Here is a 16839-nt window from a genome sequence, read left to right on the forward strand (position 1 = left end):
GGTTGCTTGAGACCAGGAGTTTGAGACTAGTCTGGGCAACAGAGCAAGACTCCGTCCCTAAAAATAAATAAATAAATAAAATAATAATAATTTAAAAAGGTTTTATCTTTTTAAATTCTTGCTGAATCAAATAAAATTATTTGTATTAAAAAAAAAAAAAGAGGCTGGGTACAGTGGCTCACGCCTGTAATCCCAGGACTTTGGGAGGCTAAGGCGGGCGGATCACAAGGTCAGGAGATCAAGACCATCCTAGCTAACACAGTTAAATCCCATCTCTACTAAAAATATAAAAAATTAGCCGGGTGTGGTGGCGGGCGCCTGTAGTCCCAGCTACTCAGAAAGCTAAGGCAGGAGAATGGCGTGAACCTGGGAGGCGGAGCTTGCAGTGAGCCAAGACTGTGCCACTTCACTCCAGCCTGGGCGACAGAGCGAGACTCTGTCTCAAAAAAAAAAAAAAAGAAAGTCAGTGTTTCTAAAATATAATGAAGACTTTCCAGAGAATCGTGTTATAATGTTTGAGTTACTGTAGTAGACAGAATAATGACCCCCAGAGATGCTGATGTCCCACTCTCTGGAATTTATAAATATTCTATCTCACATGGCAAAGAGACTTTTGTAGATGTGATTAAGGCTACAGATTCTGATATGAGAGGTTAGCCTGGATTACCTGAGTGGGCTCCATCAAATCGCATGAATCCTTCCCATGTCATACACCCTCTAGTTCAAAAACAAGTCTGTAACACCAAAAAGAAGCCAGCCCAGGTAGACCACCCAATCCCATCCCTGAGGATTACTCACTTAATGAATTCCTCTTTACACTGCTGCAGCATCTCACATGTCTGCTGGATCTCTTCCTCACTCAAAAGCACCAACATCCCAATAGTGAGATGAAGCTTCTTGGGATTCTGGAAAATGCTGCTGTCAACCCCATGATCCTGTTATCAAAGGAAGAAAAACAAGAAACTCTGCCCTTACAAAGGCAAATGGCAAGAATAAAATTGAGTCCCCAGAAATAAACCCACACACCTACAGCCAAGTGATTTTCCACAAGGTGGCAAGACCATTCAATAGAGACAATCTCCTCAATAAATGATGCTGGAACAATAGAATACCCACATGCAAAAGAATAAAGATAGACTACAACCTCCTACCATATAAAACAATTAACACAAAATAGATCATGACCTGGAATTCGGCAATGGATTCTCAGATGTGGCACCAAAAACATGGACGACAAAAGAAAAAAATAAACTGGACTTCATCAAATTAAAAAACTTTTGTGCATCAAGGACACTATCAGGAAAGTGAAAAGAAGCCTACAGAATGGCAGAAATATTTGCAAGTAATTTACTTGATAAGGGTCTAGTATCCAGAATATACAAAGAACTCTTCCAATTCAACAATGAAAATACCATCTAATATTTTTATTTTTTATTTATATTTATTTATTTATTTATTTATTTATTTATTTTTGAGACAGAGTCTTGCTCTGTTGCCCAGGCTGGAGGGCAGTGGCGCGATCTTGGCTCATTGCAAGCTCCGCCTCCCGGGTTCATGCCATTCTCCTGCCTCCACCTCCTGAGTAGCTGGGACTACAGGCGCCCACCACCATGCCCAGCTAATTTTTTTGTATTTTTAGTAGAGATGAGGTTTCACTGTTTTAGCCAGGATGGTCTCAATCTCCTGACCTCATGATCCGCCCTCCTCGGCCTCCCAAAGTATTGGGATTACAGGCGTGAGTCACCACGCCCGGCCCAATTTTTTCTATTTTTTAAGAGACTGGGTCTTGCTCTGTCACCCAGGCTGGACTGCAGTGGCGCAATCACAGCTCACTGTAACCTCAAACTCCTGGCTCAAGTGATCCTCCTGCCTCAGCCTCCTGCATAGCTGGGATTATGGGTGTGAGCTACAGAACCCAGTTGAACCTAATTTTAAAATGGAAAATGGGGCCAGGCACAGCGGCTCACACCTGTAATCCCAACATTTTGGGAGGCTGAGGCAGACTGATCACTTGAGGTCAGGAGTTCAAGACCAGCCTGACCAACATGGTGAAATGCCATCTCTACTAAAAATATAAAAATTAGCTGGGTGTGGTGGCAGGCGCCTGTAATCCCACATACTCGGGAGGCTGAGACAAGAGAATCGCTTAAACCCAGGATACAGAGGTTGCTGTGAGCCAAGATCACACCATTGTACTCCAGCCTGGGTGACAAAGTGAGACTCTGTCTCAAAAAACACACAAACAAAGAAACAAAAACAAAAACAGACAAAAGGACTTGAATAGACGTTTTCTCCAAGGCAGAAATACAAATGGCTAACAAGCAGAACTGGCTAACAAGCACATGAACATTATTAGTCACTTAGGGAAATGTAAATCAAAACCACTATGAGTTACCATATCACACCCACTAAACTGTCTATAATCAAAGTAATGGAAAATGACAAGTGCTGGCCAGGATGTGCAGAAATTGGAACCCTCATACATTGTTGCTAGGAAGGTAAAATGACTCAGTCACTGTGAAAAACAGTTTGGCAGTTCCTCAAAAAGTTAAACAGAATTATCATATGACCCAGCAATTCTACTCCTAGGTATATGCCCAAGAGAATTGAAAAAGGGACTCAAATACATGTATATGCATGTTTCCAGAAGCACAACTCACGATAGCCAAAAGATGAAAATAACCCAAATGTGTATCAACAGATGAATGGATAAACAAACTGTGGTATATACACAGAGTGGAATATTATTCAGCCTCAAAAAGGAATGAAATTCTGGCCGGCCGCGGTGGCTCACACCTGTAAACCCAGCACTTTGGGAGGCCGAGGCAAGCAGATCACCTGCGGTCAGGAGTTCGAGACCAGACTGACCAACATGGTGAAACCCCTGTCTCTACTAAAAATACAAAAATTAGCCGGATGTGGTGGTGTGTGCCTGTAATCCCAGCTACTCAGGAGGCTGAGGCAGGAGAATTGCTTGAATCTGGGAGGAAGAAGTTGCAGTGAGGCGAGATCGCGCCACTGCACTCCAGCCTGGGTGACAGAGCGAGACTGACACTGTCTCCAAAAAAAAAATGTTGGCTCTGGGAAGCACAAAAAGTAAATATACCTCACGAATCCCTTTTTTAAAAAATTGAGGTGAAATTTGCATAATATAAAATTAACCATTTTAAAGTGTACAATACAGCAGTATTTATATTTAGTGTATTCAATGTTGTGCAACCACCAGCATTCTTTAATAGCAAAACTTCATCATTTGATAAAAGCATTCCATACCCATTTATTTATTTACTTTATTTACTTTTATTTTATTTTTATTTTTTGAGATGGAGTCTTGCTCTGTCGTCCAGGCTAGAGTGCAATGGTGCAATCTTGGCTCTCTACAACCTTTGCCTCCTGGGTTCAAGCAATTCTCCTGCCTCAGCCTTCTGAGTAGCTGGGATTACAGGCGCCTGCCACCATTCCTGGCTCATTTTTGGATTTTTTGTAGATGGGGTTTTACCATGTTGGACAGGCTGGTCTTGAAGTACTGACCTCAGGTGATCTGCCCACCTCGGCCTCCCAAAGCGCTGGGAATATAGGCGTGAGCCACCATGTCCAGCCCTCATACTCATTTAAATAATCACTCCTCTTTCTCCATGCCCATCCCCTAGTGACCTATAATTTCCTTTTTGTCTATCTGGATTTATCTATTCTGGATACATTATATAGAAAGAATCATACAATATAAGACCTCTGTGACCAACTTCTTTCATTTAGCATGATGTTTTCAAGGTTCATCCAAGCTAAAGCATTATCACTGCTTCGTTCCTTTTTAGAGTTAAATAATATTTTAGTGTACGTATGTACCAAAATGTGCTTATTAATTCATCTACTGATGAAGATTTGGGTTTTTTGCACCTTTGCTATTAGGAATAATGCTGCTATAAACATTTGTGTACAAATTTCTGTGTTGACATATGCTTTCAGTTATTTGGGGTACAGGAGTAGAACTGCTGGGTCACATGGCAATTCTATGTTTAACTTTTGAGAAACCACCAAACCATTCTCTACATTGGCTGAACTAACAAATATTCCCAGCAGCAATATATGAAGGTTCCTGTTTCTCTACATCTTCAATGACACTTCCTTTTTAAAAAAATGATAGCGATCCTAGTGGGTATAAAGTGGTATTACATTGCGGTTTTGATTTGCATTTCACTAATGATCAAGGATGATGACATCTTTTCATGTGCTTTTTGGATATTTGTACATCTTCTTTGGAGAAATGTCTGCTAAAATCTTTTGCCCATTTAAAAACTGTCTTTTATTGTTGAGTTATAAGAATTCTTTTTTTTTTTTTTTTTTTGAGACAGAGTCTGGCTCTGTCGCCCAGGCTGGAGTGCGGTGGCCGGATCTCAGCTCACTGCAAGCTCCGCCTTCAGGTTTACGCCATTCTCCTGCCTCGGCCTCCCAAGTAGCTGGGACTACAGGCGCCCGCCTCGTCGCCCGGCTAGTTTTTTGTATTCTTTAGTAGAGATGGGGTTTCATCGTATTAGCCAGGATGGTCTCGATCTCCTGACCTTGTGATCCGCCCGTCTCGGCCTCCCAAAGTGCTGGGATTACAGGCTTGAGCCACCACGCCCGGCCGAGTTATAAGAATTCTTTATAAATTATTGATACTATACCCATATCGGACCATGGATCCCTTTTAAAGGAAGGTAGGTCTCAAATTTCATTAATCTCATTCTGCAAATGAAAACAAGAAAAAAAAAAAAGTTGAAGCTCTTCTATTCCAACAGGAACGAAACAGGTATCCTATCACTGAATTGCAAGTTCTTATTGTATAATCAGGTGTCTGGCCTAATAAAATGCCCTAAAGGCAGAGAAATGTATTTTATCAAATGTGAATAGCTTACATCCTGTTCTTGGTTTGCCTAAGGCTTACTGCCTAATATTTGCCTTGGCAACAGTAGTTAGTTGATTCTTCCTTTTCTAAGTGTTAATGGAGCTTGAGCTATTTTTACATCTGATGGAAAGTTTTGTGATTCCACACATCAATACAAATTGCCTCATTTAATGAAAGTGACTGTAAGGAACAATCAGCTTTAATTGTGTCAAGGAAGGCTAAGTGCAAAGCTTATCACCCCAGCATCTCTAACCCATGGCCTGCCACATTAGAAAAGGCATGCAAAGCCCCTCAAATGATTTTAATATGCACAACTCCATCCCAAACTACAATTGAGACTTACTCCCCAGCAATAACCGTATATTTGTTGGGCCCTTGCTCTGCTCCAAACGTTTTCTATGCAACGTACAAATATCTTATGAGGGAAGCACTATTATCAGCCATACCTTATGGATGAGGAAACTGAGGCACTGAGAAGCCACTTTCCCAAGGTAACATTGCCAGGAAGAGATGAGGTCAAAATTCAAACCCAGGCAGTCAGGCCCCAAAGCCTATACTTTTGATCAATATTATATACATAGCCTTCCTAGTAATAGTTGCCCAAAGGGGACTAGGACCATAGGACACCACTCAGAGGCAAGTCCTTATGCATTTCAACACAACTCACTCAATAAATGGATCTAATCACTGTATGAGCCCTGAAAATAAAGAGAATCTCATAATTCTATGAAAGGAAAGTGGTTTTAATATCTGTCTTTTCTAGCCAGGCACAGTGGCTCATGCCTGAAATCTCAGCCCTTTGGGAAGCCAAAGCAGAAGGATCACTTGAGGCCAGGAGTTCAAAACTAGTCTGGGCAACATAGACCAGTTCAAGACCAGCCTGGCAAACATGTTTCTTTTTGTAGAGAAAAAGAAAAACAACATAATTGAGTTTTTTTCTCTACAAAACACACACACACACACACACAATATCTGCCTTTTTTTAGATATGACACCAAAAGCATAATCCATAAAAGAAAAAAAAATGGATAAAGTGAACTTATTCAAAATTTAAAACTTGCACTTCAAAAGATACTATCAAGAAAATGAAAAGACAAGCCACAGAGAAAAATATTTGGGAGAAAGACTTTTGCAAGTCCTACGTCTGATAAATATAAACATAAGAAATTCTTAAAGTTCAACAATAAAAAGATACATAATCCAATTTTAAAATAAGCTAAAGATTTGAACAGATATTTTCCCAAAAGAGGATATACTAATGGCTAATAAACTTATGAAAAGAGGCTCAACATCATTAGTCATTAAATAAGTGCAAATCAAAACCAAAATGAGATATTACCTCAGACCCATCAGAATTATTATAATCAAAAAGATAATAACAAGTGTAGATGAGGATATGGAAAAACTGAGCAGCCACTTTGCAAAACAGAAATTTGTAAAATGGCACAGCCACTTTGGAAAACAGTTTGGCAGTTACTCAAAAAATTAAACATAAATTTACAAAAATTCACAGAAAAAAATAAAACCCAGCCATTTCACTCCTAGGATTCTACCCAACGAAATGAAAACAAAGGTCCACCTAAAGATGTGAACGTGAATCTCACAGCAATATTATTTATAATAGCCAAAGATAGGAACAATCCACAAGTCCATCAACTGGTGAATGAATAAACAAAATAGAGGCTAGCCATATATGCAACACTATTCGGAAATCAAAAGTAATGAACTACTAACACATGCAAAAGTATAGCTAAACCTCAAAACATTATGCTAAGTAAAAGAAGCCAGATGCAAAAGACTATGTATTATATATGATTCTATCCATATGAAATGTCCAGAAAGGACAAATCTAACGAGACTGAAATCAGGTTAATAGCTGCCTGTGGTGAGGAGTGGGGCGGCAAACAGGCAAAAGGGAACTTTTTAGGGTATTCTAAAGCTGGATTGTGGTAATGATTGCACAACTCTGTAAATTTATTTAAAATCACTAAATTGGCGGGGCGCGGTGGCTCAAGCCTGTAATCCCAGCACTTTGGGAGGCCGAGACGGGCGGATCACGAGGTCAGGAGATCGAGACCACCCTGGCTAACACGGTGAAACCTCGTCTCTACTAAAAGAATACAAAAAAACTAGCCGGGCGAGGTAGCGGGCGCCTGTAGTCCCAGCTACTCGGGAGGCTGAGGCAGGAGAATGGCGTAAACCCGGGAGGCGGAGCTTGCAGTGAGCTGAGATCCGGCCACCGCACTCCAGCCTGGGCGACAGAGCCAGACTCCGTCTCAAAAAAAAAAAAAAAAAAAAAAAATCACTAAATTGTACACTTAAAATGAATTTTATGGTATGTAAATTATACCTTAATGAAGCTGTTAAATAAGTTGTATCTACGTCTTTTTTTTTTTAAGACAAGGTCTCCTCTGTTACCCAAGCTGGGGTGCAGTGGCAGGATCATGAATCCTACAGCCTCAAACTCCTGGCCTCAAGCAATCCTCTCTCCTCAGCCTCCCAAGTAGCTGGGACTACAAGCTCTCATCACCAAACTCAGCTAATTTTTTTTTAATTTTTGTAGAAATGGGGTCTCATTATGTTGCAAAGGCTGGTTTCAAACTCCTGGCCTTAAGCAGGCCTCCCACCTGAAGCTACCACACCTGGCTAGCCCACTGGCGGTGTCTCACGCCTGTAATCCCAGCACTTTGGGAGGCCGAGGCAGGGGGATCACAAGGTCAGAAGACTGAGACCATCCTGGCTGACACAGTGAAACCCTGTCTCTACTAAAAATACAAAAAAATTAGCCAGGCGTGGTGGCACGCGCTTGTAGTTCCAGCTACTCAGGAGGCTGAGGCAGGAGAATTGCTTGGACCTGGGAGGTGGAAGTTGCAGTGAGTCAAGATGGCGCCATTGCACTCCAGCCTGGGTGACAGAGCAAGACTCCGTCTCAAAAAAATAAATAAATAAAATAAAATACTTTTAAAAATCAAAGAAAAAACTCAAAATGCTATTGAACAATAGGCAAAAGACAGACACTTCACAAGAATAAAGATATAAAAATGACTCGAACATGTAGAAAGACATACAATTTTGCTCATTTAAAAAATGCAAATTAAAACTACACTGAATACCATTTCTCACCCATCAAACTGACAAAAATTCAAAAGCTTCACAATACACTCTGTTGGAGTGCTGTAGGGACACGGGCATGTTCATACATTGCTAGTGGAAATGCAAAATGGTACAATCCCTGTGGAGGGAAATTTGGCAATATCTAACAAAACAAAAGACACCAGGCCGGGCGCAGTGGCTCACGCCTGTAATCCCAGCACTTTGGGAGGCCGAGACGGGTGGATCACGAGGTCAGGAGATCGAGACCCTCCCGGCTAACACGGTGAAACCCCGTCTCTACTAAAAATACAAAAAACTAGCCGGGCGAGGTGGCGGGTGCCTGTAGTCCCAGCTACTCGGAGGCTGAGGCGGGAGAATGGCGGGAACCCGGGAGGCGGAGCTTGCAGTGAGCCGAGATGGCGCCACTGCACTCCAGCCTGGGCGACACAGCGAGACTCCGCTCTCAAAAAAAAAAAACACCATAAATAAGTATTTACCATCTGACCCAATGCTCTGGACTGAATTGTGTCCTCCCCAAATTCATATGCTGAAGCCTTTCTACCCAATGTAAACGTATTTGGAGACAGGGCCTTTTGGGGATAAAGTTAAACGAGGCCATAAGGGTGAGGCCCTAATCCAATAGGACTGGTGTCTTTATACAGAAGAAGAAACACCAGGAGTGAGAAAGCACAGAGAAAAGGCCGGCAAAGAGAAACAGTCGCGTGAGGACATAGCAAGCAGGCAGCCATCTGCAAGCCAGGAAGAGGCTATAGCAGAAAGCAACCCTGCCAGCACCTTGATCTTAGTCTTTCAGCTTCTGGGGCTAAGAGAAAATAAATTTCTATTGTTGAAGCCACCCAGTCTGTGGTATTCTACGACAGCAGCCGGAGCAGATGAATACACCCAACAATCCTACTTCTAGGAATTTATCCTGAAGATACATCAACAATGTAAAATATGTATGCATGAGGTTAGACATTACAGCATTACTGCAAAACACTTAAATGCTCAACTACAGAATGGTTGAAAACTATGTATAAACACATATATAATATGATCTGGAGTGATTTTTCAGGACCTATTATTAAATGAGAAAAGTACAGTGCAGGACTGGGCGGGGTGGCTCACACCTGTAATCACAGCACTTTGGGAGGCCAAGGTGGGCAGATCACTTGAGACCAGCCAGGGCAACATGGTGAAACCTCGTCTACACAAGAAATACAAAAATGAGCCAGGTGTGGTGGCACACGCATGCTGATAGTTCCAGCTACTCGGGAGGCTGAGGTGGGAGGATCACTTGAGTCCCAGAGGTCGAGGCTGCAGTGAGCTGTGATAGTGCCATTGCATTCCAGCCTGAGCGATACAGCAAGACCCTGTCTCAAAAAAAAAGACAAGTGCAGAAGAGCTTCTGTACTTGCTACCATTTGTTTAAGAAAGAAGGTAAAATACGAAAACATACATTAATATATATATGCTTATTTTTACAAAAACAAACACAGGACAAATAAACCAGAAAACAGTGATACTGGTCACCCCCAAGGGATGAAGAAGAAAGGGGCAGAAAGAATACAAGAATGTGTGACACTTCTGGGTATGTAAGCCTCTTACATAGTTTTGACTTTTGGAAGCACGATAATGGTCTACATATTCAAACATAAAATAAAATAAACAAGTATGGAAAGGGGAAAGAAACCTAATTTGAAAGTAAACTAAAAATAAACCCAACTGTATTTTACATGAATATCAAATCCACACTAGAGGGGGTTTAAAAAGAATCAACAAACACAAGGCTGGGTGCGGTGGCTCACGCCTGTAAGCCCAGCACTTTGGGAGGCCAAGGCGGGTGGATCGCCCAAGGTCAGGAGTTCGAGGCCAGCCTGGCCAACATGGCAAAACCCCATCTCTACTAAAAATACAAAAATCAGCTGGGTATGGTGGCACTCGCTCGCCTATAATTCCAGCTACTTCGAAGACTGAGGCAGAAGAATCACTTGAACCTGGGAGGAGGAGGTTGCAGTGAGCCGAGATCACGCCATTGCATTCCAGCCTGGGCAACAGAGTGAGACTCTGCCTCAAAACAAACAAACAAACAAAAAAATAATATTTGACTTCATATCACAGTTTCGGGTAGGGTTAGGGGAAAGACTGCAAACAAATCCTCAATTCTATTTTATTTGGTTTATTCCTGTAGAGGTACGGGCAAAGCAAATCCAAACTATTTTAGAGGTATTACGGGACTGAGCAAATGAGTAAAGGTGTTGATGATGCTGGAAGCCAGGGTTCTTGCTGTGGAAGGAGGGACATACTAATATGAAATAGGGAAGAGCAAGAACCCTGTAGGGATGGACTGAAATTGGAGCTATCTGTGTGAACTCTTGATTTCTAAACTACGTACATAAATGAATAGGTGCCCATGTATATGCATGTATACGTATGTTGTGTGTGTTTGCATGTATTTCCTAGATCTGTCACACTGAAAGGGCATAAAAGCAGACATCCTGAGCATATGTGGCATCCATGTCTAGCCCTAACACCACCTCCCACTAAAAAGGAGCAGGGCTCCTTGGAGAAATGTCTGATTCCAGGGCTGGAACATCAAAGTAAAAGACAAGCCTGGAACAGCTTTTTATGCCAGAAAGTATGGAAACACTAAAAAGAAAAGGTAGAGGGGAGTAGGTATGTCACCAACATAGGAGCCAGCTTGAAGGAAGCCCCACTGGTTAAATCAGGGACAATTTGAGCACCAAAATAATAAAGTGTAACAAACTACTGAAAAAATAGAAGTGTATGATTCTGTATCAATGATTGATAAACTGATAGATGAGAAGGGAGAGTTGTTTCTTACAGTAGAATACCAAATGCCAACTGATCAACAGAGAAAACACTAGAGTTGGAAAATTATAATTTTGTAATTGTAATAGCAAAATTCATGGCCGGGCGTGGTGGCTCATGCCTGTAATCCCAGCACTTTGGGAGGCCAAGGCGGGCAGATCACCTGAGATCAAGAATTCGAGACCAGCCTGGCCAACATGGTGAAACCCCGTCTCTACTAAAAACACAAAAATTAGCAGGGCATGGTGTCATGTGCCTGTAATTCCAGCTACTCAGGAAGCTGAGGCAGGAGAATCGCTTGAACCTGGGAGGCGAAGGTTGCAGTGAGATGAGATCGTGCCATTGCACTACAGTCTGGATAACAAACAAGAGCGAAACTCCATCTCAAAAAAAAAAAAAAATTTCAGGCAAGAATCATTAAAGGATGTTAAATCTAAGGAGAAATTTTGTTGAGGAGTAGAATATTTGCATAGTCTTAAATTGTCCTCTTATAGATTGCTTATTGGTTGAAAGGTAAAAATACAGTAACTATAAAGAAATTAACACTGACTGGATGGTGTCAAAATTAACATCACCAAGGAGGGACACTGTATACTCTGAGAAGGACACATCATCACTTATGCGATGCTCCATCCAGGAATACCTAAGTCTACTCATAAGGAAATGTCAGACAGATCAAAAGTGAAAGCATTCTATTTAAAAAGTCAATGTCAAGAAATACAAAGAGTGGGTGAGGCACCGCCCACCTGGAATCCTGGCTACTCAGGAGGCTGGGGTGGGAGGATCACTTGAGCCCAGGAGTTACAGGTGCAGTGGTGCTCACAACACCGCACTGTACCCTGGATGACAGCAGAGTGAGACTCTAACTCTCTAACTCAAAAAAAAAAGAAGAAGAAGAAGAAGAAAGGCAGACAAAGAAAGCCTGTGGAAATGTTCCAGATTGAAGGAAGCTAGAAACGTGACCAACAACACCTAATCCTAGACTGAATCCCAAACTAGAGGGGGAAAAAAATGCTACAAAGGATATTATTGGATTAAGCGACAAAATTTGAACGTGGATGGTAAATTAGATAAAACTATCAATGTTAAATGTATTGAGGTTGAGAACTATAACACTATTATGCTTAAAAAAAGTTTTGCCAGACACAGTGGTGCATGCCTATAGTCTCAGCTGCTCAGGAGGCTGAGGTGGAAGGGATAGTTTGAGACCAGGAATTCAAAACTAGCCTGGACAACATAGCAAGACCCCACCCCACTCCCCCCAATATTTTTAATTAAAAGATTTTGAAATATTTAGGATTAAAGGGCTATGACATGTGCAACTCACTCTAAAGCAGTTCAGAAAGAAAAAAATGAAATACTAAAACAAATAGTGAAATATTAACAATAGGTGAATCTTAGTAAAGGATACTATTCTTTTCTTCAACTTTTCTGTGAGTTTAATACAACTTCCTGCATAAATTCTCTATTGGTGCTATAACAAATTACCACAAACTTTGTGGCTTACAACAATACGAACTTATCCTACCATCTTCTGGAGGTCAGAAGTCTAACATGAGTCAGCAGGGCTGCATTCCTTGAGGAGGCTCCAAGGCAAATCATTTCCTTGACTTTTCTAGCTTCTAGAGGCTACCTGAATGTCTTGGCTCAGAGTCACATCACTCCAATCTCCACTTTAATTGTCACGTCTCCTTCTCTGACTCTGACCTTCTGACTTACTCTTTTTTTTTTTTCTTAGACAGAGTCTTGCTCTGTTGCCCAGGTTGGAGTACAATGGCAAGATCCTGGCTCACTGCAACCTCCGCCTCCTGGGTTCAAGCTATTCTCCTGTCTCAGCCTCCCGAGTAGCTGGGATTACAGGCGCCCGCCACCACGTCCAGCTAATTTTGTAGTGATGGGGTTTCACCATGTTGGCCAGGCTGATCTCGAACTCCTGACCTCAGGTGATCTGCCCACCTTGGCCTCCCAAAGTGCTGGGATTACATGTGTGAGCCACCACGCTCAGTCCCGACTCCCTCTTATAAAGACCCATCTCAACATCCTTAACTTTATCACATCTTAAAGTCTCTTTTGCCATAAAAGGTAATAGTCACCGGTTATGGGATTAGGATATGAGTATCTTTGGAGTGCCATTGTTCTGCCTGTCATATGCCCCCTTCCCAAAATGTTTTTTAAGGCATCTTTGGGGAAATACACTTGGGTGATAAAACTAAAGAAAACTAAGGATGTGATTACTGTAAAAGTTGGGACAGTGGTTACCCTTCAGGAGAAGAAGACAGAGGCAAGACAAGGAAGTCTAGGGTGCTGATAAGATTGTATCTCCAGCCTGTATGGTGGTTATAAAAGCATCCATTTGTTCTGTACCGTCTTCTGATGTGTGTTACATTGAACAATTTTGAAGTTTTTTTAGAAAAACTCTAAGCACAAGGCTGGTGCAGTGGCTCGCCCCTGTAACCCCAGCACTTTAGGAGGCCAAGGCGGGCGGATCACGAGGTCAGGAGTTCGAGACCAGCCTGGGCAACATGGTGAAACCCTGTCTCTACTACACACACAAAAAATTAGCCAGGCCTAGTGGTGCATGCCTGTAATCCCAGCTATTCTGAAGGCTGAGGCGGGAAAATCGTGTGAACCCAGAGGGCAGAGGTTGCAGTGAGCCAAGATTGCACCACTGCACTGCTATCTGGGCAACAAAGCAAAACTCAGTATCAAAAAAAAAAAAGAAAAGAAAAGAAAAAGAAAAACTCTAAGCACAAATAAAAGAGGAAACCATTTGTTTTTAAGCTTTTATAGATGTTGGGCTTTTTTTTTTTCTTTTACTTTTGTAGAAATGGGGTTGTGCTATGTTGACAAGGCTGGTCTTGAACTCCTGGCCTCAAGTGATCCACTGGCCTCAGTCTCCCAAAGTGCTGGGATTACAGGCATGGGCCACCACACCTGGCCCAATGTTGAGACTTTTTAAAGGTAAAATTACCCTAGTTCCTCTAAAAATATGTATTTTTATATTATATATAATATTTTTATATTTTATATATATAATATATAGTCACTATATATAATATATATATAATACATAATACAGTGACTAGAGAGAGAAAAACGAGGGAAAAAAATGCCCTGTCACTGGCATGCCAAATCAAGACTTAACTAGTAGAGCCAGACTCAATTCTAAAGGCCTGAAAGTACACATAAGTACCTTTCTAGACCCGGAAATGACTAGGAAACATAGGAGGAAAACGGCCTAATGGTTTAAAATTCCCAGCTTACTATCTCAGTCACTTTCACATTCCATTGCTCTTTCTTCCTTTTTCTTTCTCTTTATTCTTCAACCTTATCTTGCATAAATTTGCCCTAATACCCAGCTAGAAAAATGAAGTTCTACAACTTTGCTTTCCTTGCCTTACCCTTTGGGAGCCTAGCACTCTAGTCAACTTGACTTTACTTGCCAAGAAAAACCAAGTACTGGGAAACAAAACACACAGAAGGCAATGGAGCAGGAAAAGGTACAGGCAGGACACCTAAGGGTCACACAATCGAAAGTCCTTTTTCGAATTTTGAATCATAAGGGTTCAAATAATCCTTTACTCTACTGTAGACTATATAGTTTACAAGTAACTCCACTGGACAGTCTTTTAATGAATGGAGAAACTCTCTAAACTGCCCTACCTCACAATGCCATCTACCAAGAGAAACTTTTCTCTTACTGAATTATCTAAATTTAATTTGGAACCAAACAATCTTCAAGGCAATAGCATAAATCTCTAGAGCCACTGTTTTTCTTTGCTCGGAATATATCATATTCCTGCTGCAAGCCCATTCGCTGAGATGAATGAAGACCAACCAACATCAAATTCTTTACTGCAGGGGTTTAATTACACTGGGCCCTGCTCCAAGTTCGCCATTACTTGGAGCTGGAACTATCTTACTCCATTAGGTTGGCCACCAGGCTGGCGCCTCAAAGTTCTAATGGTATTGACCTTCCACCCAGAAGAGAAGTAAAGGGTGAAGTAACAGGAATTTCCTGGGGCAGTTTTGTGTATCAAAATAAACATGTTTCTTTATGGCTAAGTCACACCACCACTGAGCCTCAGTTTCTTTCTTGTTAAATAAAGCCTCATGCATGTATGCAAAAGCTTCCTCTAAAGAAAACTTATGTACATGCCTAAGTCACAGTTCACCGAGTTCAAGGTCATGTCCTGACTCATCAGTCCTGGGTGCACGGACCTTAGCCCTCTCATTCAAACTGCAGCTCAAGATTTACCACTAACAGTCACCACATCATCACAGGCCCTTCACTGGTATCACTTTTAATCCAGCACCCTGGGCTCGACTGGGGCAGAAGTGCTCATAATACTATCAGTAGGAACAACTAACAAGACATAATAAAATCTACAGATATCAAGCTTGGGGAAAAGGCCAGTACAGAGCAGTATGGATTAGTCCATCATGAAGCATTCTCTGCTTCCTTAAAGCTCAACCATCCTTTCCATGAGATGGGATATAACACAGGTGCAACTGCCAGAGCTGTCAGCAAGTAGAAGGGAGGCCTCTCTCCAGACATAGATCTGTAAGCTCACGCTCCACTACATGATAATGAAGAATCTGATCCAAATGTGTAGCACCTAGAATGTAAATAATTTATAGCCCTCTGCCTTGATGGTACATGCCAATTGCCAGAGACAAAAAATAATCCTCAAATCATATTCACATATATCTTTTAGGAACTCCAGGTATAACAAAGGTCTGTGCCTTTAACCCGGAGTAGAGAGTCTAGGGTTCTAATTCCAACTTTGTCACAAAGCAGCTGTAATTAGGCAAATCATGTCACTTTTCTAGCCTCGGCTTCCTCCTCTGTAAAATAAGGGAGTTGGCCTGGTTTACCTGTAAGTCAAAGGACTTATAAACTTTTTACATGTTCCCACAAAACCTAAATAATTATCTGCTAACAAAATAGATTATGTGTGAGGGATCTACCAATTCACTTTCTGATATTCTATGCAAAGAAAAAGAGTAAACATGCATGCTTTCCCTATACTCGTATTTTCTTTCTTTTTTTATGGCCAAATCCTGTAGAATTGCTTCTGGGCAGGTGATATGAAGTTCATTCATATAAAGAAGTCATTCAAATATGGCAAAGTGATGAAAAGAGCATTTGGCTATGCAACCAGACAGGCCTATGTTCAAATTCTGCTAACTATCAGCAGCATGACCCTAGGTGAATTACTCAGTTGCTACAAAGCTTAATTTCATCATCTATAAAACAGACAATACTTCTCAGGTTTGCTCTGCAGATTAAATGAAACACATGTGAAGTCTCTGGCACACAGCAGTATGGAATACATACAAGCTTCCCCCTCTTCCTTTTTACATGACTGTGTAGCACTAGACAAATGCCATCTTTGCCCTCCCTTTTAAAGCAGCACTGGAAGCTAAATCAGGCTCTGCTGAGTCATTTCCATTATTCTTTAAGAATGTTCAGAAAAGCTGACTTTGATTTGCAAGTCACTATGTGCTATTAATGAAATACTGTGTTAAGCTGTATAAGCTTTAGAAAAAAGGGTTTTGTTTCTCCTGGCTTATAAACTCTATTTATTCATACATAATTACAAGAAAGTGGAGAGGTTCTTAAAACGTGGACAAATATTCAAGCATGGGCTTTTATATTGACAAGAGAAAAGAACTTCTCATGCACTGTCTAAAGATCTTTACCCACTAAAGAGGAGTGAAGAGCATCTCCCCTCACTAACAGACGCACCACCCCACTTACCTTAGATGAGTACAAAGAATCCTTCAGCCTGCGCTTCTAAAAACTTCACTATTCCTCCATAGTACTTGAAAGCACTAGTTAGCAAGGCATTTACTCAACTTACATTTATTCCCAAAGACAGACCCTGGTCCCTCTCACATTTCTGATGGGTTAACAGCGCAAGAGAGATCTGCTGCTGCTTCTTAATGCCACTCCTTCCCTCCCCTCCATTTTGTAACCCATGGGATTATTACAAGTCTTACTTGGTACCACAATAATTAGAACA

General features: G+C 41.4%; 1 protein-coding gene across 5 annotated transcripts in view; it reads right to left on the reverse strand.

The window, feature by feature from the left end:
- The window catches only part of ASCC1 (activating signal cointegrator 1 complex subunit 1), a 120129-nt gene that overhangs the window by 60929 nt on the left and 42361 nt on the right, over positions 1-16839 (reverse strand). For all 5 annotated transcript variants that reach the window (XM_033209617.1, XM_033209619.1, XM_033209622.1 and 2 more), the window contains one exon: positions 799-935. In XM_033209617.1, the coding sequence (XP_033065508.1) occupies positions 799-935 (137 nt within the window). The remainder of the gene's footprint in view (positions 1-798; positions 936-16839) is intronic.

Source organism: Trachypithecus francoisi, unplaced genomic scaffold, assembly GCF_009764315.1.
Source record: "Trachypithecus francoisi isolate TF-2019V2 unplaced genomic scaffold, Tfra_2.0 Lachesis_group9, whole genome shotgun sequence".
Classification (NCBI taxonomy): Eukaryota; Metazoa; Chordata; class Mammalia; order Primates; family Cercopithecidae; genus Trachypithecus; species Trachypithecus francoisi.